The 23,590-nt window shown below is 35.8% G+C and overlaps 1 protein-coding gene across 3 annotated transcripts in view; it reads right to left on the reverse strand.

The window, feature by feature from the left end:
* NT5C2 (5'-nucleotidase, cytosolic II) overlaps positions 1-23,590 on the reverse strand; it is a 96,916-nt gene that overhangs the window by 53,694 nt on the left and 19,632 nt on the right. For 2 of the 3 annotated variants that reach the window (XM_046653704.1, XM_046653703.1), the window contains exon 2: positions 23,173-23,294. In XM_046653704.1, coding sequence (XP_046509660.1) covers positions 23,173-23,270 — 98 coding nt within the window. In that variant the 5' untranslated portion in view covers positions 23,271-23,294. Of the gene's footprint in view, positions 1-163; positions 266-23,172; positions 23,296-23,590 lie in introns of those variants that run through there. The other variant, XM_046653706.1, reaches the window with a different exon arrangement.

A 23,590-nucleotide genomic window follows, 5' to 3' on the forward strand; every position in this document is an offset into this window, starting at 1 on the left:
AGTATTTATGTGCAGATCATACTATAGGAGGAAACTAAAGCACTTCCACACTGAGGTCTTTTTTTCCTGATTATTAACTGCTTTTAAGGACAACATCTGTGTTCACAAATATTTTATTCAATCACCTCAAAATTTTGGCTCATGTGAAAAGAAATGTACAGACCTTTGGCATATGGAGGATAAGTCCAGAACATTCTAAAGGTTAATTCCAAATCTCAGGGCAAGTTGAAATTTGAAAGAAAAACATCTGCAACATTTCTGCCCCCTGCCAATATAATGCATAGGGATTATGGAACAGAGGAAGAAATAAACAAGTGTGCTAAAGTCTAAGAACACTGATACGGCAAATAAATCCTCCTAGTGGTGATTTATTAAAAATAAAATATACATACCTTAAAGAAATACTACCTGAATTAAAACTTTAATTTAAAAAAAACTATCTCTTTAAATATTACCTACATAGCTTACCATAAAGGTTTCTATTAGTCATTAAAACATTTAAATAGTGATCAAGTAACTAAAAGCACTATTAAATTCTATAAACTCAAACTAAAATTATTTTCAGTTTATTTAGAAAAGCAGTATGGTCTAATGGAAAGAGAAAGAGCACCAGAGCAACCAGGTTTAAATCTCAGCTTCTCCACTTTCTGGCTTTGAAACCTTGAATAAGTTACTTAACCTAAGCCTGATATTTTTTGTCCACAGAAGACAGATAGCATCTGGTAAGGTTACTGTCTATCATTGGCAAGCATTCAAAGAACTATTGTAATTCGGGGGGTAGAGGTAGGGGGAAAGCAACTGGATTATCAAGCATTAACTCACCAAAATATCTCTTGGGAAATACTTTTTAAAAATCCAATTCTCAAACTGTACATGAACATGAAGGACTTTCACTGACTAGCCTCAAACCAAATTCCATAAATATAAGAATACAAACTGAATATGGAAAAATGATCTAATCCTTAAGAGTGCCAATTTCCCATGGCTTCCCTGGATTTTCAGCTTGTGGCGTCACAGCTCAGTGTGGTGGAAATAAACATAATTGCTATTTTAAGACTTTACTACTTGCAAAGAGAAAGAAAAACAAAAATTCTCACTTGAACAGAGAGTATACACACATATATGAGCTTCCTGTGCAAAAGATACTGCACTGTCTGAAGATGATTAGCTCTTTCAAACTCCCTTCATACATTCAAAAAATACTTACTGAGGGGGCTGGCTCCGTGGCCAAGTGGTTAAGTTCGCACGCTCTGCTGCGGTAGCCCAGGGTTCGGATCCTGGGCATGGACATGGCACCACGCGTCAGGCCATGTTGAGGCGGCGTCCCACATCCCACAACTAGAATGACGTGCAACTAAGATATACAACTGTGTACAGGGGGTGGTTTGGGGAGATAAAGCAGAGAAAAAAAAAAAAAAGATTGGCAACAGTTGTTTGCCCAGGTGCCAATCTTAAAAAAAAAAACAAAACTTACTGACTCTCTAGATGCCTGATATCAGTAATACTAAGACAAACATGGCAGTCTTTGATTTTAAGAAGTTCAAAGTCTAACAGAGAAGGTCCACTCACAGTTAAAAACTAGTAGGTAGTTGTATTAGAGATATACACAACAGAGAGGTGCATCTATATTCTCTTGACTGAGTCTTACTGAAAGACAGAATGACAAAGCTGCTGTTGTCATTTTTAAACTGACTCTGTGCTAAGCACTTTATATATCTATCATCTCATTTAATCCTCAAATAACTCTATGAGGTAGAAATTATACTAATTTCACAGATGATAAAAGTTTATAGAAGTTAAATACTGTAATTCTAAAGAAATTAAATGGAATAATTCAAAATGCTAACCCAAGGCCCAGGCTCTTAACCACCATACTAAAAGGATTAGCAGGTGTTAATCAGGCTAAGAGGAAAAGAGGGGGTGAAGAACATTTCAACAGAAGAGGAACTATGAATGAAACGCAGAGAGACATAGACATTATGATATGTGAAAAAAAACTAGACATTTCAGAGTTGACGGAATACAGTTTGAGGAAAGGAGCTGCTCAGATGAAAGTGGAAAGGAAAAGATCAGTCTTATATAGGGCCTTAAATGCTGAGTTAAGGAGCTTAGAATTTATCCTATAGCACACTGAATGTGATGCCACTGAAGGTTTTAAGTAAGGTGATAACATGATTTAAAAATGGATCTGAAGACGACAAGGCTCAAGGCAGAACAAGCTAACGGGGATTACTGTAGTAACCCAGGACAGTGATGACTAGAGCCTGGACTAGTACTATCAGGAATGAAATGGCTAGAATCTAGAAATGATTAGGAGGTTCACATTAAACCTGCACATCCATCTGAGCGCACACATGCATGTGGGGGTGTATGTTTAAATGTACTGAAAAGGGACTAGAAGAATGATCTCCAAACTACTGATGGTGCTTACCTATGAGAAAGAGGAGTAGGGGAGAAAGAGAAAATGAAGGGGTACTTTGACACTTTACTCTCTATATCTCTGTATTCCTGAATATTGTACAATAAGAATTTACTCATGTATTACCTAAATAATGTTAAATACTTAAAAAAATAATTAAGAGATTATAAGGCAAAAGAAACTAGAATCAAAACAAAGAGACAAGCCACCAACTGGAAGAAAATATTTGCAAGTCATATCTCTGACAAGAGGTTAATCTCCATAATATATAAGGAACTCACACAACTGAGCAATAAAAAAACAAACAACCTGATCAAAAAATGGGCAGAGGATATGAACAGACATTTTTCCAAAGAAGATACACAGATGGCCAATAAACACATGAAAAGATGTTCAACATCACTAATCATCAGGGAAATGCAAATCAAAGCTACACTAAGATACCACCTTATGCTTGTTAAAATGACTATAATCACTAAAACTAAAAATAACAAATGTTAGAGAGGGTGTAGAGAAAAGGGAACCCTCATACACTGCTGGTGGGAATGCAAACTGGCGCAGCCACTATGGAAAACAGCATGGACATTCCTCAAAAAACTAAAAACAGAACTACCATACGGCCCAGCTATCCCACTACTGGGTATCTACCCAAAGAACTTGAAATCAACAATCCAAAGTAACATATGCACCCCTATGTTTGCTGCAGCACTATTCACAATAGCCAAGACATGGAAACAATCCAAGTGCCCATAGGCTAATGATTGGATAAAGAAGATGTGGTATATATATATATATAAAATGGAATACTACTCAGTCACAAAAAAAAGAGAAATTCATCCTGGTTGCAACAACATGGAAGGACCTGGAGGGAATCATGCTAAGCGAAATAAGCCAGACTGAGAAAGACAAATACCTATGATTTCACTCATACGCAGAATATAAACAAACACATGGACAATGAAAACAGTTCAGTGGTTACCAGGGGAAGGGGGGGGGAAGTGAGCATGGAGGGTGAAGGGGAGTGCTTATGTGCTGACAGTCAAGAAATAATGTACAATTGGAGCCGGCCTGGTGGCGCAGTGGTTAAGTTTGCACATTCTGCTTCTCGGCAGTCCGGGGTTCGCCGGTTTGGATTCTGGGTGTGGACACGGCACCACTTGGCAAAAGCCATTCTGTGGTAGGTGTCCCATTTATAAAGTAGAGGAAGATGGGCATGGATGTTAGCTCAGGGCCAGTCTTCCTCAGCAAAAAAAGAGGAGGACAGGCAGTAGTTAGCTCAGGGCTAATCTTCCTCAAAAAAAAAAAAAAAAGAAAGAATGAATGTACAACTGAAATCTCACATTGATGTAAACTATTATGAATTCAATTAAAATTTTTAAAAAAGATTATAATTTGGAATTGGTGATTGTATTACTCTCTACTTCTTGGATCTATGGTAGTCATATTCAGAGATGGTTTAACTTCCTAATAGATATAGTAACAAAGTCCTTTTTTAAAAAGCTGTGAAAAGGAAGTGGTTGGAAGTAGAGCCAGGAAAGTACTTCAAGTCTTTTGACTCTTAAACCAAAGTTCATTAAGGTTTAAATGTTTAATATGTAATAGGAAACTACAAAAAGTAATACAGCATTTGGAAAAGAAGATTCCAAAATGAAATTCTGAAATAAAAAATTACAAAAACCAAAATTGAAAATGTGATGAGTAGGGGGCTGGCACGGTAGTGCAGCAGTTAAGTTTGCATGCTCTGCTTCAGTGCCCAGGGTTTGCCAGTTCAGATCCTGGGCACAGCCCTACACACTGCTTATCAAGCCATGCTGTGGCAGGCATCCCACACATAATGTAGAGGAAGATGGGTACAGATGTTAGCTCAGAGCTAATCTTCCTCAAAAGAAAAAAAAAATGTGATGAATAGATTCAGGTCAGACCCAACTAAAAAGAGAATTAGTGAACTGGAAGGTAGGTCAGGAAAAACCTTCCAGAATGTAACATGGAGAGAAAAAAGGATGGAAAATAAAAAAGAAAGGATAAGAGAAGAGAGAACACAGGGCTGAAGTCTAACATATGCTTATTAGAGTTAAGAAGGAGAGGAGAAAGAGAATAGAGCAGAGACAATATATGAAAAACTAATGACTGAGAATTTACAAAACTGATTAAAGACCAGCACAGAATCAAGAATGACAATGAATCCCAAACAAGATAAATAAACAAAATACAAAGTTTATTGCCTACCAATTTGGGAAGGAATATGAGTGAGAGTGACTCTTCCGATACATCTTTTGCATAGTTTTGACTTTTGAAAGCACATTACTACTGTGTATAATAACATATATAGCAATAGTCCTAAGAAACAGGATGTCTAATTATGCAATAATGTTATATATTATGTTAAACATCAACAAATAATACAATTAAATCAATAAGAACGGAAAGAAAAATAAAATCACTTAACAAAAGCAAACAAACAAATGAGCTTCCTCACAATGCATACAACTACCCTAACCACACTGTATGGAAAAATAGCAAGAAAGAACTAATCTAAATGACTAAAAAAACCCACAGTATTTGACTATTTACCTTTAGCCACTGGCAGGGTAGGGTAAGAGATTAGAAGTATTGCAAACAAATTCTGAACTTTTCTTAGGTTTGTTTGTTACAGTATGGGTGACTCAATTCTGAAACTATTTTAGATGTATTACTAGGTTGAGCAAATGAGTAAATATGTTGATATTGTTGGGAGCCAGGGATCTCACTGTAGAACAGGAGAGATACAAACATGGAATGGGTGGAAAAAAGAACAAACCTTCCTGGGATAACCTGGAATTGGAATGATGGTGTGAACTCATGATTTCTAAAATATGTATAAGAATGTGCAACCAGTGAAAATAAACTTAAGGAACAAAGGTAAAGATACCTCTAGAACACTCCACCCAAAAGAGGCAGAATACACATTCCTGTCAAGTACATATAAACATCATACAAGACATTATATGTTAGCTCATAAACCAAATCTCAATAAATTTAAAAGGACTGAATCATACAAAATATGTTCTCCAACCACAATGAAATGAAGTACAAACAATAGCAGAAGGCATTTGGGACATTCACAAATATGTGGAAATTCAACAACACATTCCTAAATAAGCAGCAGGTCAACAAGAAATCACAAGGGAAATAAAAAAAATAATTAGAGATAACTGAAAATAAAAACACATCATATCAAAATTTATGGGCTAGAGTGAAAGCTGTACTCAGAGGTAAATTTATAACTTTAAATGCATATATTAAAAAAGAAGAAACATCTCAAATCAATTACCTAGCCTTCCACCTTAAGAAATTAGGAAAGGAAGAGCAAATTAAACTCAAAGCAAGCAGAAGGAAGGAAACAATAATGATTAGAGCAGAGATAAACTAAACAAAACAAAATAGAAAAGCACTGGAGAAAAATCAATGAAACCAAAAGTTGGTTTCAACAAAATAGACAAACATTTAGCTGGACTGATGAAGAAAAAAGAGAAGATTCAAACTACTAAAATCAGGAATGAAAGCAGACATTACTATAGATCTTACAAAAATAAAATGAAATATAAAGAAATACTATAAGCAACTTCACGTCAACACATTAGGGAACTGACATGAAATGGACAAATACCTAGGAACACAACTACCAACAATGACTCAAGAAAAATAGAAAATCTCAACAGACCTATTTATTATAAGTAAATATATTAAGTCAGTAATCAAGAAGCTTCCAAAAAGAAAAGGTGAGAACTGATAGCTTCACTGGTGAGTTCTATCAAATGTTTAAAGTAGAATTAGCACTAACCCTTTTCAAAGTCTTCTAAAAAATAGAAGAGGGATCATTCTTGAAGCCAGTATTACATCTTGATAAGAAAACCAGATAATTCATCAGGAACGAGACATCAGCATCATGGCAGAGTGAACTCTTCCCTTAGACTCTCCCCTCTAAGATACAACAAAAAGGACATTCATAAACCAAGAGAGGGCATTCACACAACACAAAAGATGTCTGAGAGACCCATGCAGCCGTATGTCTGGCAGTGTAGGTACTGGACCCTCCAGGAGGAAGTGGAAGGAGGTAAGGGGATCTCCTCTCCCTCCCTGGCAGTGACCCAAGGTGTGGGACCACAAACAGCTCTGAGACAAGAGGGGGTAGGGGCAACTCTCCGCAGGAATGCCTTGCTCTCCAAGTTCCCTTACAGCCCAGGGAAAGTTCCACACAGAGGAGGCAAAGCTATTGTGGGGATGTCTTATTCACATTAGCACACCAGGAGAGCAGATAGTGAGGGCAGTGAGAGAATACCCTCAGGAGTTCTCATGAGAAAGAAAGCGCCCCTCCCCCTGGCTGGTGCTCCAGCTCAGCCTGTCGGCCAGAGTGCCCATGCATCCGTGAGCAAAGCAGCAGCTGTGAGGAACGAGCTGGGAATTGCAGACAGGCCCTGTCAGCACAGATTTCAAATGACAGGCACAACACCAAGGATCACAGTAGGCTCAGAACACATAGCTCCAGAGCCCCCACCAGTGGCGGCAGGTGGAATCCACAACCAGGTACTATCAGTAGAGAAGGCACAAACCCATACCATCAAACAGTATGAAGAAACATATTAATACTCCAGACAAGGAAGAAAATGACAAGCACCCAGAAATCAATTCTGAAGGCACAGAAATTTACAATCTAAATGATAGAGAACTCAAAATAGCTATCATAAAAAAACCCAATCAGTTACAAGAAGATTCAGATAGACAGTTCAATGAAATCAGAAAGAAAATTAATGAAAACAGAGGCAATTCTTCAAAAAGAGACTGAAATTATAAAGAAAAACCAGTCAGAACTGTTGGAGATGAAAAAAACAATGGTCAAGATAAAGAAAAACCTGAACGCCCTGAATAACAGAGTTGATATTATGCAGGACAGAATTAGCAATCTGGAGGACAAAAATACAGAAATGCTTCAGATGGAAGAGGAGAGAGAACTAACACTAAAAAGATATGAAGAAATTCTCCAAGAAATATTCGACACAATCGCGAAATGCAATATAAGAATTATAGGTATTCCAGAGGAAGAAGAGCAGGAGAATGGAGCAGAAAGCTTGTTCAAAGAAATAATAGCTGAGAACTTCTCAATCCTGGGGAAGGAGCTGGAAATACAAGTAAAAGAAGCTAATATAACTTCTAATTATATCAATGTAAAAAGATCTCCAAGGCATATCTGGCAAAAGTCAATGACCGAAAAAAAAAATATTAAGGGCAGCACAGCAGAAGAAAGCAACTTACAAAGGAACCCCTATCAGGCTTTCAGTGAATTTCTCAGCAGAAACCTTCCAGGCTAGGAGAGCGGAATGACATAGTCAAAATTCTGAAAGACAGAGATTTTCAGCCAAGAATCTCTATCTAGCAAAAATATCCTTCAGATATGATGGAGAAGTAAAAACTTTCCCAAATAAACAAAAGTTAAGCGAGTTCGTTGCCACAAGACCTCCTCTACAAGAAATTATCAAGAAAGCCCTCAAACCTGAAAAACAAAAAAAGGGTTTACAAAGCCTTGAGCAAAGAGATAAATAGGCAGACAAAATCAGAAAATCACAGCTATCTATCAGAACAGGTTGGCAAACACTCAATTATGACATTAAAGATAAAGGGAAGGAAAACACCAAAAATAACTATAATCTTGTCATTTTAATCACAAACTCACAAAACAAGACAGAATAAGTAGTGAAAACAATAACTGAGAAGGGGAAAACGAAAGGGATGGAATCAGGTTAGAGAAAGGAAATAAGCTATCAGAAAATGGACTATCTCATCTACAAGATTTTTTATACAAACCTCATGGCAACCACTAAATAAATAATCAGAGCATAGACACAAATAATAAATAGAGAAAACCGTCGTAGAGAATTACCAACTGAATTGGTAGTCCAAAATACACAGGATGAGAAACAAGGGAAATACAGAACAACCAGAAAATGAGTAATGAAATGGTTAGCATTAAGCCCTCTTATATCAATAATCACCCTAAATGTAAATGGATTGAATTTTCCAATCAAGAGACAGAGTGGCAGGATGGATTAAATAACAACAGCCAACAATATGCTGCCTCCAGGAAACTCATCTCAGCTTTAAAGAAAAACAGGCTCAGAGTGAAGGGATAGAAGACAATACTCCAAGCTAATGGCAAACAAAAGAAAGCAGGTGACGCCATACTTATATCAGACAAAGCAGACTTCAAGATAAAACAGGCAATGAGAGACAAAGAGGCGCAGTATATAACGATAAACAGGACATTCCACCAAGAAGACATAACATTTATAAATATATATGCACCCAATACAGGAGCAGCAAAGTACATAAAAGAACTATTAACAAACCTAAAAGGAGATATTAACAACAACAAAATAATAGTAGGGGACCTTAACACCCCATTTACATCAATGGATAGATCATCCAGACAAAGTCAAGAAGGAAATAGTGGAATTAAATGAAAAACTAGACCAGATGGGCTTGATAGATATATTTAGAACACTCCATCCCAAAACAGCAGAATACACATTATTCTCAAGTGCACATGGAACATTCTCAAAGATAGACCACATGCTGGGAAACAAGGCAAGCCTCAATAAGTTTAACAAGATTGAAATCATATCAAGTACCTTTTCCAATCATAATGCTATGAAACTAGAAATCAACTACAAGAAAAGAGCTGGGAAAATGACAAATACGTGGAGACTAAACAACATGCTACTGAACAACCAATGGATCATTGAAGAAATTAAAGGAGAAAACAGAAAATATCTGAAGACAAATGAAAATGAAAATACACCATACCAACTCATATGGGATGCAGCAAAAATGGTCCAAAGACAGAAATTCATACCAATACAGACCCACCTTGACAAACAAGAAAAATCTCAAATAAGCAATCTTAAACTATACCTAAGACAAACAGAAAAAGAACAAAGCCCAAAGTCAGCAGAAGGAGGGAAATAATAAAAATTAGAGCAGAAATAAATGAAATTGAAACCAAAAAAGCAGTAACAAGGATCAGTGAAACTAACAGCTGGTTCTTTGAGCAGATAAACAAAACTGACAAACCCTTAGCCAGACTCACTAGGAAAACACGAGTGAAGGCTCAAGTAAATAAAAATTAGAAATGAAACAGGAGAAATTACAATGGATACCAGGGAAATAGAAAGGATTATAACAATACTATGAAAACCTATATGCCAACACACTGGACAATCTAGAAGAAATGGATAAATTCTTAAACTCATACAACCTCCCAAGTGAATCAAGAAGAAACAGAGAATCTGAATAGACCAAACTCAAGTAAAGAGATCAAAAACATAATCAAAAACCTCCCAAAAAATAAAAGCCCAGGACTAGATGGCTTCTCTGGAGAATTCTACCAAACATCCAAAGATTTAATACCTACCCTTCTCAAACTATTCCAAAAAATTGAAGGAGATGGAACACTTCCGAGCACATTTTACTAGGCCAATATCACCCTGATCCCAAAGCGAGACAAGGACAACTACAAAGAAGGAAAATTACAGGCCAATATTGCTGAGAAACAGATGCTAAAATCCTCAACAAAATATTGGCAAAACGAATACAGCAATACATTAAAAGGATCATACACTATGATCAAGTGGGATTTATACCAGGGACACAGAGATGGTTCAACATCTGCACATCAATCAATGTGACACACCATATTAATGAAACGAGGAATAAAAACCACATGATCATCTCAATACATGCAGACAAAGCATCTGACAAGATCCAACATTCATTTATGATAACAACTCTCAATAAAACGGGTATAGAAGGAAACTACCTCAAAATAGTGAAGGCCATATACAACAAACCCATGGCCAACATCATACTCAATAGGGGAAAACTGAAAGCCATCCCTCTGAGAACAGGAATAAGACAACGGTGTGCAATCTTGCCACTCTTAGTCAATATAGTACTGAAGGTTTTGGCCAGAGCAATTAGGCAAGAAAAAAAAATAAAAGGTATCCAAACTGGAAAGGAAGAAGTGAAACTCTCGCTGTTTGCAGATGACTTGATTTTATATACAGAAACTCTAAAGAATGTATCAGAAAACTATTAGAAATAATCAGCAACTACAGCAAAGTCGCAGGGTAGAAAATGAACTTACAAAAATCAGTTGCATTTCTATACTCTCATAACGAACCAAAAGAAAGAGAACTCAAGAATACAATCCAATTTACACTCACAACAAAAAGAATAAAATATATAGGAATAAATTTAACCAAGGAGGTGGAAGACCTATATAATGAGAACTGTAAGACATTATTGAAAGAAACTGATGATGACATAAAGAAATGGAAAGATATTCCATTCAATTGGATTGGAAGAATATAGTTAAAATGTCCATACTACCTAAAGTGATCTACAGATTCAATGCAATGCCAATTAGAACCCCAATGACACTCTTCATGGACATAGAACAAAGAATCCTAAAATTCTGAGGCAACAAAAGACCCCGAATAGCTAAAGCAATCCTGAGAAAAAAGAACAAAACCAGAGGCATCACAATCCCTGACTTCAAAATATACTACAAAGCTCTAGTAATCAAAACAGCATAGTACTCACACAAAAACAGACACACAGATCAATGGAACAGAATGGAGAGCCCAGGAATAAAACCACACATCTAGGGACAGCTAATCTTTGACAAAGGAGCTAAGAACATACAGTAGAGAAAGGAAAGTCTCTTCAATAAATGGTGTTGGGAAAACTGGACAGCCACATGCAAAGAAATGAAACTAGATCATTATCTTTTACCATACACGAAAATTAACTTAAAATGGATCAAAGACTTAAAGGTAAGACTTGAAACCATAAAACTCCTAGGAGAAAATATGGGCAGTAGTCTCTTTGACATCAGTCTTAGAAGGATGTTTTTTTATACGATGTCTACTTGGGCAAGGGAAACAAAAGAAAAAATAAACAAGTGGGACTTCATCAGACTAAGGAGCTTCTGCCAGGCAAAGAAAACGAGGAACAAAATGAAAAGACAATCCACCAACTGGGAGAAAATATTTGCAAATCATATATCTGACAAGGGGTTAATCTCCAAAACATATAAAGAACTCATACAACTCACCACCAAAAAAACAAACACCCCAATCAAAAAAGGGGTAGAGGATATGAACAGACATTTTTCCAAAGAAGATATACAGATGGCCAACAGGCACATGAAAAGATGTTCAACATCACTGATCATCAGGGAAATGCAAATCAAAACTATACTAAGATAACACCTTACACATTTTTAAATGGCTATAATCACTAAGATTAAAAACAACAGATGTTGGAGAGGGTGTGGAGAAAAGGAAACCCTCATACACTGCCGGTGGGAACGCAAACTGGTGCAGCCACTATGGAAAACAGTATAGAGATTTCTCAAAAAATTAAAAATAGAAATACCCTATGACCCAGCTATCCCACTACTGGGTATCTACCCAAACAACTTGAAATCAACAATCCAAAGCAACATATATACCCCTACGTTCAATGCAGCACTATTCACAATAGCCAAGACATGGAAGCAATCCAAGTGCCCACTGACTGATGAAGGGATAAAGAAAATGTGGTAGGGGCTGGCCCCATGGCCAAGTGGTTAAGTTCACCAGCTCCACTTCAGTGGCCCAGGGTTTCACTGATTTGCATCCTGGGCGCAGACATGGTACCACTCATCAGGCCATGCTGAGGCAGCATCCCACATGCCACGACTAGAAGGACCCACAACTAAAATATACAACTATGTACTGGGTGATTTGGGGAGAAGCAGCAGAAAAAAAAAAAGATTGGGCAACAGTTGTTAGGTGCCAATCTTAAAAAAAAAAAAAAAAGACGTGGTATATATATACAATGGAATACTACTCAGCCATAAAAAAGACACAATCATCCCATCTGCAACAACATGGATAGAGCTGGAGGGTATTATGCTAAGCGAAATAAGCCAGCTTGAGAAGGACAAACACCTATGATTTCACTCATACGTGGAATAAAAACAAACACATGGACAAAGAAAACAGTCAGTGGTTACCAGGGGAAGGAGAGTGGGGGAGTGGGCACAGAGGCTGAAAGGGAGCACTTATATGGTGACAGAGAAGAAATACTGTACAACTGAAATTTCACAATGATGTAAACTACGATGAACTCAATAAAAAAAGAATTCTAGTTGGCTTTTTTATAGAAATTGACAAGCTGATCCTAAGGTTCTTATGTACATGGAAGAGCCCCAGAATAGTCAAAACAATCTTTAAAAGGAAGAACAAAACTCGAGGACTCACATCATGATTTCAAAACTTAATACAAAGCTGCAGCGATCAAGACTGTGTCATACTGACATAGAGATAGACAAACAGATCAACTGGACACAATTGAGAGTCCAGAAATAAACACACACATCTACACCCAACTGATTTTTGATAAGGGTATCAAAATTTTCAACAAACAGAGCTAGGACAACTGGATATTCACATACAAAAGAATGAATTTGGACCCTTATCTTGCACCATATACAAAAATTAACTCACAATGGATCAAAAACCTAAATATAAAACTCTTAGAAGAAAACATAGGTATAAATCTTTGTGACCTTAGATTAAGCAATAGTTTATTAAACATGACACCAAAAGCACAAGCAACAAAAGAAACACAGATAAACTGAACTTCATCAATATTAAAAAAACATTTGTGCTTCAAATGACACTACCAAGGTGAAAAGACAGCACGAAGAATGGGAGAAAATATTTGAAAATCACATATCTGACAAAGGTTTAGTATCTAGAATATATAAAGAACTTACACAACTCAACAATAAAAAGACTATCCAATTAAGAAATGGGCAAAGGAGGGGCCGGCCAGGTGGTGCAGCGGTTAAGTGTGCACGTTCCCCTTCGGTGGCCTGAGGTTCACCAGTTTGGATCCTGGGTGCAGACATGGCACTGCTTGGCAAGCCATGCTGTGGCAGCTGTCCCACATATAAAGTAGAGGACGATGGGCACAACGCTAGCTCAGGGCCAGTCTTCCTCTGTGAAAAGAGGAGGATTGGCAGCAGATGTTAGCTCAGGGCTAATCTTCCTCAAAAAAAAAAAAAAAAGAAATGGGCAAAGGATCTAAACAGATATCTCTCAAAAGAAGATATACAAATGGCCAGTAAGAACATAAAAAGATGTTCAACATCATTAACCATAAGGGAAATGCAAATCAAAACCACAATTAGATGCCACTGCATACACACTAGGATGGCTATTTAAAAAAAAAGTGTTATTATGAAGATGCAGAGAAACTGGAGCCCTCATACATTGCTGGAGGGAATGTAAAATGAAGCATCCACATTTGGAAACAGTTTGAGAATTCTTCGATAAGTTAAACATAAAGTTACCATATGACCCAACAAATTCCACTGCTATATATACCCCCCAAAACTGAAAACATGTCCACATAAAACTTGTACAAAAATGTTTGTAGAAGCATTATCCATAATTGCCAAAAAGTAGAACCAATCCAAATATTAAGCAACGGATGAATATATAAACAAAATGTGGTATATCCATGCAATGAATTATTATTCAGCCATTAAAAGGAATTAAGTACTGACTTAGGCTACAACATGAATGAATCTTGAAAACATTAAGTGAAGGAGTCAGACATAAAAAAGGCCATATATTGTATGATTCCATTTACATGAAATGTCCAGAATTGGCAATTTCATAAAGACAGAAAGTAGATTAAAGGTTGCCAACAGCCAGAGGGAAGAGGGAATGTAGAATTATTCCTAGTGTGTAAGAGGTTCCTTTTCGGGTTGATGAAAATGTTCTGGAATTAGTGATAATGACTGCACAATCTTATAAACACACCAAAACCACTGAGTTGTAAATTTTACAAGAGTGAATTTTATCTCAATAAAAAATAATTTTTAAAATTAAGAATATTTGTTCATCAAAAGATTGAGAGGTGGGGCCAGCCCAGTGGTGTAGTGGTTAAGTTCGCACGCTCCGCTTTGGCGGCCTGGAGTTCACGGGTTCAGGTTCCAGGTGCAGACCTACACACCCCTCATCAAGCCATGCTGTGGAGGCATCCCACATACAAAATAGAGGAAACTGACACAAATGTTAGCTCAGGGACAGTCTTCCTCAAGCAAAAAGAGGAAAACTGGCAACAGATATTAGCTCAGAGCCAATCTTCCTGACAAAACTAAACTGACAAAAGACAAAAACTAGGATAATCATAAATATATCTGACAAATAACTCATGTCCACAATGTATATAAAAATATAGACACAAAAACTCGTATACAAATGTTCACAGCAGCATTATTCATAACAGCCCAAAAATGGAAACAACACAAATGTCCATCAATGGAAACAAAATGTGATATATCCATACAACGGGATATTATTTGGCAGTCAAAAGGCATGAACTACTGATACATGCTACAACATAGATGAACCTAGAAAACATTATGTTAAGTGAAAGAAGCCAGACACAGAAGACTATATATTGTATGATTCCATTTACATGAAATTTTCAGAAAAGGAAATTTCATATAGACAGAAAGTAAATTAGTGGTTGCCAGGGGTTGGGGAGAGAAGGGAATGGAGAGTGACTACTAATGGGTACAGTATTTCTTTTTAGGGTGACGAATATGTTCTGGAATTAGATAGTGGTGATGGTTATACAACTCCATCAACATATTAAAAACCACTAATTTGTATACTACCATTTTATGTTATGTGAATTATACCTCAATAAAGCTTTTTTTTTAAAGAATATATATTAACACAAACCAATAAAAGAAAAAGACAACCTAATTAGCAAACAACTTGAATAGGCAAGTCACAAAAGAGGATATCCAAATGGCTAGTGAATATATGGAGAGGTGTTCAACCTATTCATCAGAAAAATACAAATTAAAACAAAAATGAAATGCCACTATATATTCACCAGAATAACTTTTAAAGTAAACATACAATTTAAAAGATTAATATTAAAGTGTTGGTGACATTGCTCTCACAGCAACTGCTTAGGAAAACTGTTTTGCAGTATCTATGGAAACTAAACATATGTTTACCCTATGACCCAGCAATTCCATTCCTAGGTAGAAACCAAGAGAAACGAGTCCATATAGCCACCAAAAGACATGTTCAAGAGTGTTTAGGGGCCAGCCCCATAGCCGAGTGGTTAAGTTTGCCTGCTCCGCTTTGGCGGCCTAGGGTTTCGTTGGTTTGGATCTTGGGCGTGGACATGGCACTGCTCATCAGGCCATGCTAAGGCGGCATCCACATGCCACAGCTAGAAGGACCCACAACTAAAATATACAGCTATGTGCTGGGGGGACTTGGGGAGAAAAAGTAGGGGAAAAAAAAAGAAGATTGGCAACAGTTGTTAGCTCAGGTGCCAATCTTTAAAGAAAAAAGAAAGAATATTTATAGTAGTGTTATTCTTATTTGTTTCAAAGTTAAAATACAGTAAAATTGAACTTTTTGGATGTACACATCTATGAATTTTAACACATTTATAGATTTGTGTAATAACCACAATCTGCAATCAGAACAGTTCCATCACCCCAAAAAACTTTCTCCTGCTTCCTTTTGTAGTCACACTTCCCCTTCTCTGACAACTCCTCAAACCCACCAATAGATTCTTGCATCACTATAGTTTTGTCTTTGAGACTGTCATATATATAGAATCATACAGTATGTAACCTTTTGAGACTGGTTTTTTGACTCAGTATTACATCTCTGAGAGTCATCCAAATTATTCTGTGTTATCAACAGTTCCTTTTTCCTGAATTATATTTCATTTTGTGGATGTACTGCATTTTGTTTAGGTATTCACCCCTTGAAGGATATCTGAGCTGTTTCTAGTTTGAGGTAATTATAAATAGAGATACTATAAACATTATTCATGTACAGTTTTTTGTGTGAATGTAAGTTTTTATTTCTCTAGGGTAAATATCTAGGAGTAAGATTTCTGGGTCATATGCTAAATGTCTCGAACTTTACAGGAAACTACCAAATTGTTTTGCAGAGTGTCTGTACCATTTTGTCTTTCTACCAGCAATGTATGAGAGTTCCAGTTGCTCCATATCCTTGGCAACACTTGGTATTGTCAGTATTTTTTGTTTTAGCTATTGTAATAGTCATGGACATCATGGTTTTAATTTGCATTTTCCTAATGGCTAGTGATGTTACACAAATGCTTTTATGCCATCTATATATCCTCTGTAGTGATATGTCAGTCTTTTGTCCCTTTCTTCACTGCACTGTTTTCAAAATGTTGAATTTTAAAAATTCTTTACATATTCTAGATACAAGTACTTTATCAGATGTGTGACTTACAAATATTTCCTCAATCTGTAGCAGGTTTATACTTAAAAGCTAAAAACTGAAAAAAGCCCAAAGGTCCATCAACAGAAAATGAATAAACAAACTGTGGCACACTGATACAAGGGAATGCCACATACTAACAAAAAGAGAAAAAATTACTGATACACACAAAAACATGGATGACTCTACCTCTCAGACATTACACTGAATAAAAGAAGCCATACACAAAAAAGTCCTTGAAGGTGAAATACGTTATCTAAATATGAATAGCACGTCTTCAACCTGAGATTCTTTTACAGGATTTCATTAAGTCAAAAATCTACTCTGCTTGATTCTTACTCTTCCTTGCCATCACCACTTTTCTTTTTTATTTTCTTTTTAGGTATATGCTGTTTTTGGACAAAGTAGAAAGGGAATGGTGGCAGAGAAACAAATCGAGAATGTTTTAGGATCCAGTATCATCTTTTGAAAAACGAAGTTTAGAGAATTTGTATTCCATAAAGTAGTATCGCTGCACAATAGAAAAAAGCACCTGTATTTAGAACAGACAAGGAATACCTACTATGATGCAAGAAAACGTACGCCACTGAGAGAATTTTCTAAATTAAACTTTTTATGTTGAGAGAATTTGAGATTCACATGCAGTAGTAAGAAATAATACAGAGAGAGATCTCCTGTACTCTGCACCCAGTTTCCCCAATCTTGCTTAAATATAGTACAATATCACAACCAGGAAATTGACATTGAAACAATTCACTACCCTTATTGAGATTTCACCAATTTTACATTCACTCATTTGTGTATGTAGATTCACGTAATCTCCACTAGAGTCAAGATACAAAACAGTCCCATCACAAGGATCTTTGTGTTACTGTTTTATAGCTACACTCACCTCCCTCCACCCACCCCAATCCTTAACCCCTGGCAACCACTACTCTATTCTCAATCCTCATAATTTTGTCATTTCAAGAATGTTACAGACATGGAATCATAAAGTATGTAAGCTTTTGAGATTGGCTTTAACTCAGCATAATTTTCTTGAGCTATATGAAGTCGTGTGAATGAAAAGTTCATTCCTTTTTATTGCTGAATAGTATTCCACAGATTAAATGCTTTGGGTGAAATAAATAGGCTAAAATCTTACCAGTCCCTGAACCCTCATCTGTCATTCCTTAGGAATGTGAAACATTAATCAAAGCAAACAAATTTTAACACTGTTCTGATCCTCAACCTCACTCTTCTTATTCTGACAAGATATATGCCATCTCTACATTATTTAAGGAACATGGCTCCTTGGCACTTCTAAGGACCTACATTTTCCATGTGATTTTCAACTTATAAAATGGCTATTGAAATTTTAACAACTTAGCCATTTGAATATTTGAACCCATACTAAAATGAGAAGTTAATTCAGCTTGACTGATGACACAACTAAACAGCTAAATGACATTCATGTGATATCCGTAAGTGGTTGAGAAAAAAATTAAAATTTATCAACTTAGCAGTCTCTGTCTGCTTAAAACCTGATACCTGCTTTTAATTTGAGGCTAAAAAAATCATAAACATTTCTAACTCTACTATTGTGCCAAGCTAGACGTACTACAAAACGATTTTAAGTATGTATACAAATTTTTTTTGTTCCTTAAATTATGTAATAAATTTTTCTTTGATTGGAGAAGAAATTATTATTCAACAGATTTAAATAAAGACTCATGTGGCTCTGGAGGCCTAAATCTCAATTAAAAAAAAGAATTTAAGATAAATATACAAAGAATTTTAACGACAAAGTGACTGCAATGTCTTTTAAAACAAGGCAAAAGACTGGTTTACCAAAAATTCACAAGCCCAATTACTTCTCGAATTTCAGTTCAACATGCTAAAAACAACTGCTGAATTCACAATGTGTGTTCCTAAAGAAAGAACCAATTCACTTATAGAAATTCTTCTGTACTGTAATCATCGAAACTTTAAAAGCATAAAACCAAATACCTGACTTCAGCATTCTGGGTACAGCCAACGTGGAGAGCAGATGAAAAATCTAATTGTTCCATTCTTTGATTTGGTAGAAACAAATTCTGAGCTGTACTGATCACTATTAGATTCCAGGTGTTAAACAAGGAACTATTTAAGAGGTACGTATTGTCTAACCTGCCTCCTTCAAGCCACTATAACATCTGAGCAGCTCAGCCTATCTTCTGATCATATAACAAAACATATTCCAATGAAGGGTTTGGCCTGATAATTATCCTCAACCTAGAAGACTCAACAACCACAATAAGGAAATGGAACAAGAGTTGTCATACATTCTGGAGTTGTCATACATTTCTTAATAATGACTCTTGACCATCATTTCCATATTGAAATTTAGACGACTAATATTAAGCAAGAAGAAGGCTGAAAGTAAGATGTGTATTTACTTAACTAAAAATATTTAGCTGCTTCTAAAAAGGAATTCTAAAGAATCACAAAATACAGTTCATAAATGATTGTAGTGTGCATAATTTAACTGATAAATTATCAACTCCAATAAATGTCTTTAAGAAAAAGCCCAAGAAACAGAATACTCTTAACAAATTGACTGAACAAGAAAACTAAAATAAGTTTCCTCTAAATGGTTTCTATTTAAAATTCTTAATTAGCAAAAGCAAATATCTGGGGGCCGGCCCAGTGGCACAGCGGTTAAGTTCGAGTGCTCCATTTCTGTGGTCCAGGGTTTGCCAGTTCAGATCCTGGGCGCAGACCCAAGCACCACTTATCAAGCCATGCTGTGGCAGGTGTCCCACATATAAAACAGAAGAAGATAGGCACAGAGATGTTAACTCAGGGCCAATCTTCCTCAGCAGAAAGAGGATTGGCAGCACATGTTAGCTCAGGGCTAATCTTTCTCAAAAAAAAAAAAAAACAAGCAAGTATCAGCTAGAGTTCAAGAACCCAATTTTTTTATATTAAAAGGAAATTCTGCAACATGGATGAACCTTGAGGACATATTATGCTAAGTGAAATGAGCCAGTCAGAAAAAGACAAATACTGTATGATTCCACTTATAGGAGGTGTAGTAGTCTAAATGACAAAGGCAGAAAAGTATAATGGTGATTGGTTGACAGGGGCTGGGGGAGGGGAGAACGGGGAGTTGTTTAATAGGCGTAGAGTTTCAATTTTACAAGATGAGAGAGTTATGGGGATGGATGGCAGTGATGGTTGCACAAGAACAGGAAGGTATTTAATACCTCTGAACTGTACACTTAAAAACAGTTAAGATGGCAAATTTTGTGTGTACTTTACCACAAGAAAAAACACAAAAAAGGAAAAAAAGTTTTAAATGATGTAAAATTTCAAACCCTTGAATATGCTTTTTCTACTGTTTCTATTATTTCAGACTACACTCTACTACATGACGAACATAGGGTGCAAGGCCTATCTAAAATCTTCCAGGAAACATCATTCCAAATGAGTCAGAAGTACACTCAGGCTATGACATATTAAATAGAATTAGGACACAATGTTTACTAGATGATCTCTCTTCACTGCATAATTCTAGCCCTTGTTTCCACTAATAAATATGTTGTATCATTACCAAATATATACTTTATAGCATAAAGACTAAGCAAATAATTGAAAAGAAAGTATAAAACACCTCTACGTAATCTCTTCCAAATGCATATGTTACATGTTTTATTTATATAGATACACATATACGCTCTGTTTTACACTTTAATTCCTATGCATATCTAGCAACATGTCTCACACACTGCAGAAGATCATTCGTACCCACTGACTGATTTTGAGTCTTCATACATTGATGGGAACCTGAAATGTCTTTACTTTTTCAGATTTTAAAGAATAACAGCAGCCTAAACATCTGGAAATGCTACATAGTCAGCAGATGTTTCTGCTTAATAGAGTTAAATCAATTTGCTGTGAAATACCTTGTTTCCTTTTAATAAACACACACCAGAGAATTCCTATCAGGGCTGAAATCATGACCTGACTGGGCACTTGTTCAGTAAATGCATGGCCTGTTTTCACTTGGGAATCAATTGATTAGACTCTAACATGCAGTGTGGATCATAACTCCCAAGTAAGCAATTATTAGCTGGCAATTAAGTTCAAAGCAACAAACATTTATCGAGCATAGAGTTTTTAAAGTTGAAAGAAGCCTTAGGGATCTTCCTACTTATCCCATCATTTTACAGACTAAGAGACCACCACCTGGAGAGGCTAACTGGCTTCCCCAGGATCACAATATCACAAAACCTGAACTCAGCTCTCTTACTCTGATTGTTTACTCCTTTTTCATTGCTTAGAACAAATTTCAGAGACAGCATTATAATCTTGTATTCTGTCATCTTCACTAACGTCCCCAGGCCCAGTGTATCATAAATACACTCTGTATCTGACTCTCAAGACTTTTACATTTTTAAAGCAGATAAAATCAGTTGCATGTATTCTTGTAGATCTTGATTATTAAAATTATGTACAAAAACTCAATATAAATTTTTTGGTTCCTTGAAGTATACCACTAGTAAAAATATCGCTTATTTTACTTTCTCTGATAGATTTGTACCACTAAGTGATCAAAATAGAAAACTTGTGGAGGCTATAAAACAAGGTAAATGGGTATACTGCCTACAGTGGGATGGATTGGAGATTCTACCTTGCCAAGACAGAGATTTGTTGCCAGCTCATATGCTTAATTTAGGTCATATTCTTGAGCTCCAGGAGTAGGTGAAAATATAAATACTCATGGGATAAAGGTGTTGGAAAAGGATGGTTTCCATTGCATGAAGCTTTTGTTCAACCTGTTTAACAAATACTTGAAATTGTTCTGAATAGTAAGAGAATATAAAATCCCTTTGACCAAACTGAATAAGAATGTAGAAGTTATGAGTGTTCCCAATGAACATAACAAGCAAAAAGAAAAAGCTGAATAAAAGATCTGAAATTTGAAAAAGGCAGTATTCATATTTTAAACAGAATACAAAAATTAGCACGTTTTGTGAGGTTCAGGGTTCACCCTTTGCATCCTTCTAAGACTGTGACAGGTTGACAAGAAGGTGTGGTTTTCACCTAAAAGTAATAAAAGTTTGTATATATCATGAATTAACTGATTTGAATAAAGGTTTTTGCTTGTGAAAGTCAGTTTTTAATTTTTCACCTTGAACCATCTCTTGATATGTTTCCAAAAGATTATTATATAGTACAAGCAGTACTTACAATATTTCTTTATATTACATTAATTTTTCATAATGTAGTCATTAAAAATTATTGTTGTAAATTTAAAAAAAAAGCTATCTAGTGAACTGACCTATCATCAGGCAAATATCACCAGCCTACTTTAAAAAACCAACTATTCATACAATAATTAACTTTCAAAACATTTTATCAAGTAACTATTTTCTTCAAAATATTAATGCTTACAAAACACTAAAATGTTACCTAATTCTGACCCTAGTTTTCCTACACAGAGAAGAATGGAATCAGGGTTATTTTTTAGTCTGCTTACAAAAACTTATTTGAATAAATGAGTTTAAACGTCTTTCACTGAGATTTTTAAGTAATACTTCCTCTTTCCTCTAGCCCAGAAACAAATGAGTAATTAGGAGTTGTGGGAGACTTCCTGGAGTTACCATGCAACTTTTTAGTACTGCCAGTCCCACCAGCATTTCCACTTATTCCTGGCTTTCTCAGGATGGAAGGCAGAGAGAGTCTTGCAGGGCCCAGATCTTCCTATTATAAAGTCACTGCAAGCATAAACTTCTAATTTCTGTCTAAAAACAAATAATTCCTAAATGCAGTACCTAGTTCCAAGTATCTTAGCTACTTAAGATTTAGGTAGAAGAGGCCATTTAATTGAATCCATTAAAAGTGGTAAACAAATTGAAAATACATACATTTTAAACTTTTAAAGGTAAAACGATTTAGAGAAAATTTTAAAGTCTTAAATTAACACAAGAAAACACTGCTAATACCCAGAGTTACCCACATTCAATCTAACATACAGCAGCCAGGCGAGACAATTTTAAAAATCTAGTTGAAAATTATGATCAGTTTGTGGTAAATGTCAATTAAGAATTTAATTCTTATTAACTAAGGTGCAATCTTCTAGCAGCTGAAGACTCTGCTCTTAAGGACTTTCATTAGTAAATACAAGAAGCAGTAAAAAAAAATGTTCTCTAAAATGCAGCAGCAGCATATGGTATACCAGCGGTTAAAAGTCTAGACTTTTGACTAGGTTTGAATCATGGACTAGCTGTATAATCTGGGGTAAATTATTCAACTTCTCTATACATTAATATCGTCATCTGTAAAATGATAATCTGTGCCCACTTTATAGACCTATTTTGAGGATTAAGTAGACAAAATACTTACCGATGAAAGGCTTCTCGCCGATATTTTTTCAAGGCATGCTTATCCATGTTAGCAGGCATATCTGCTGCATTCTGTAATCGATCACTCCAGGAGGTCATTTTATTTTGTTTGTATGCTGAATTCTAGAAAAGAAAATCAGTAATTTAGTAGCTTAATACTGGTATTGGTATACTGATATGTAAGTTTTTAAAAAATTAGAAAAACTCTAGCTTGCAAATTGCCTGATATAATTATCTATTTAAACATATTGAATATGGTAAATATAGTGAAAAACATACCAACACTTCTAAACTATGTAAATTTAGGAAAGTAATTTCATATGGTAATTTCCATCCAGAAGGATCATCTATATCACTTCCAAATAATTAAGCATGACTGCCAATAATAACTAACTTTAATCACAGATTCTAGAAAAGAG

The sequence above is a fragment of the Equus quagga genome, chromosome 2 (assembly GCF_021613505.1).
Source record: "Equus quagga isolate Etosha38 chromosome 2, UCLA_HA_Equagga_1.0, whole genome shotgun sequence".
NCBI lineage: Eukaryota > Metazoa > Chordata > Mammalia > Perissodactyla > Equidae > Equus > Equus quagga.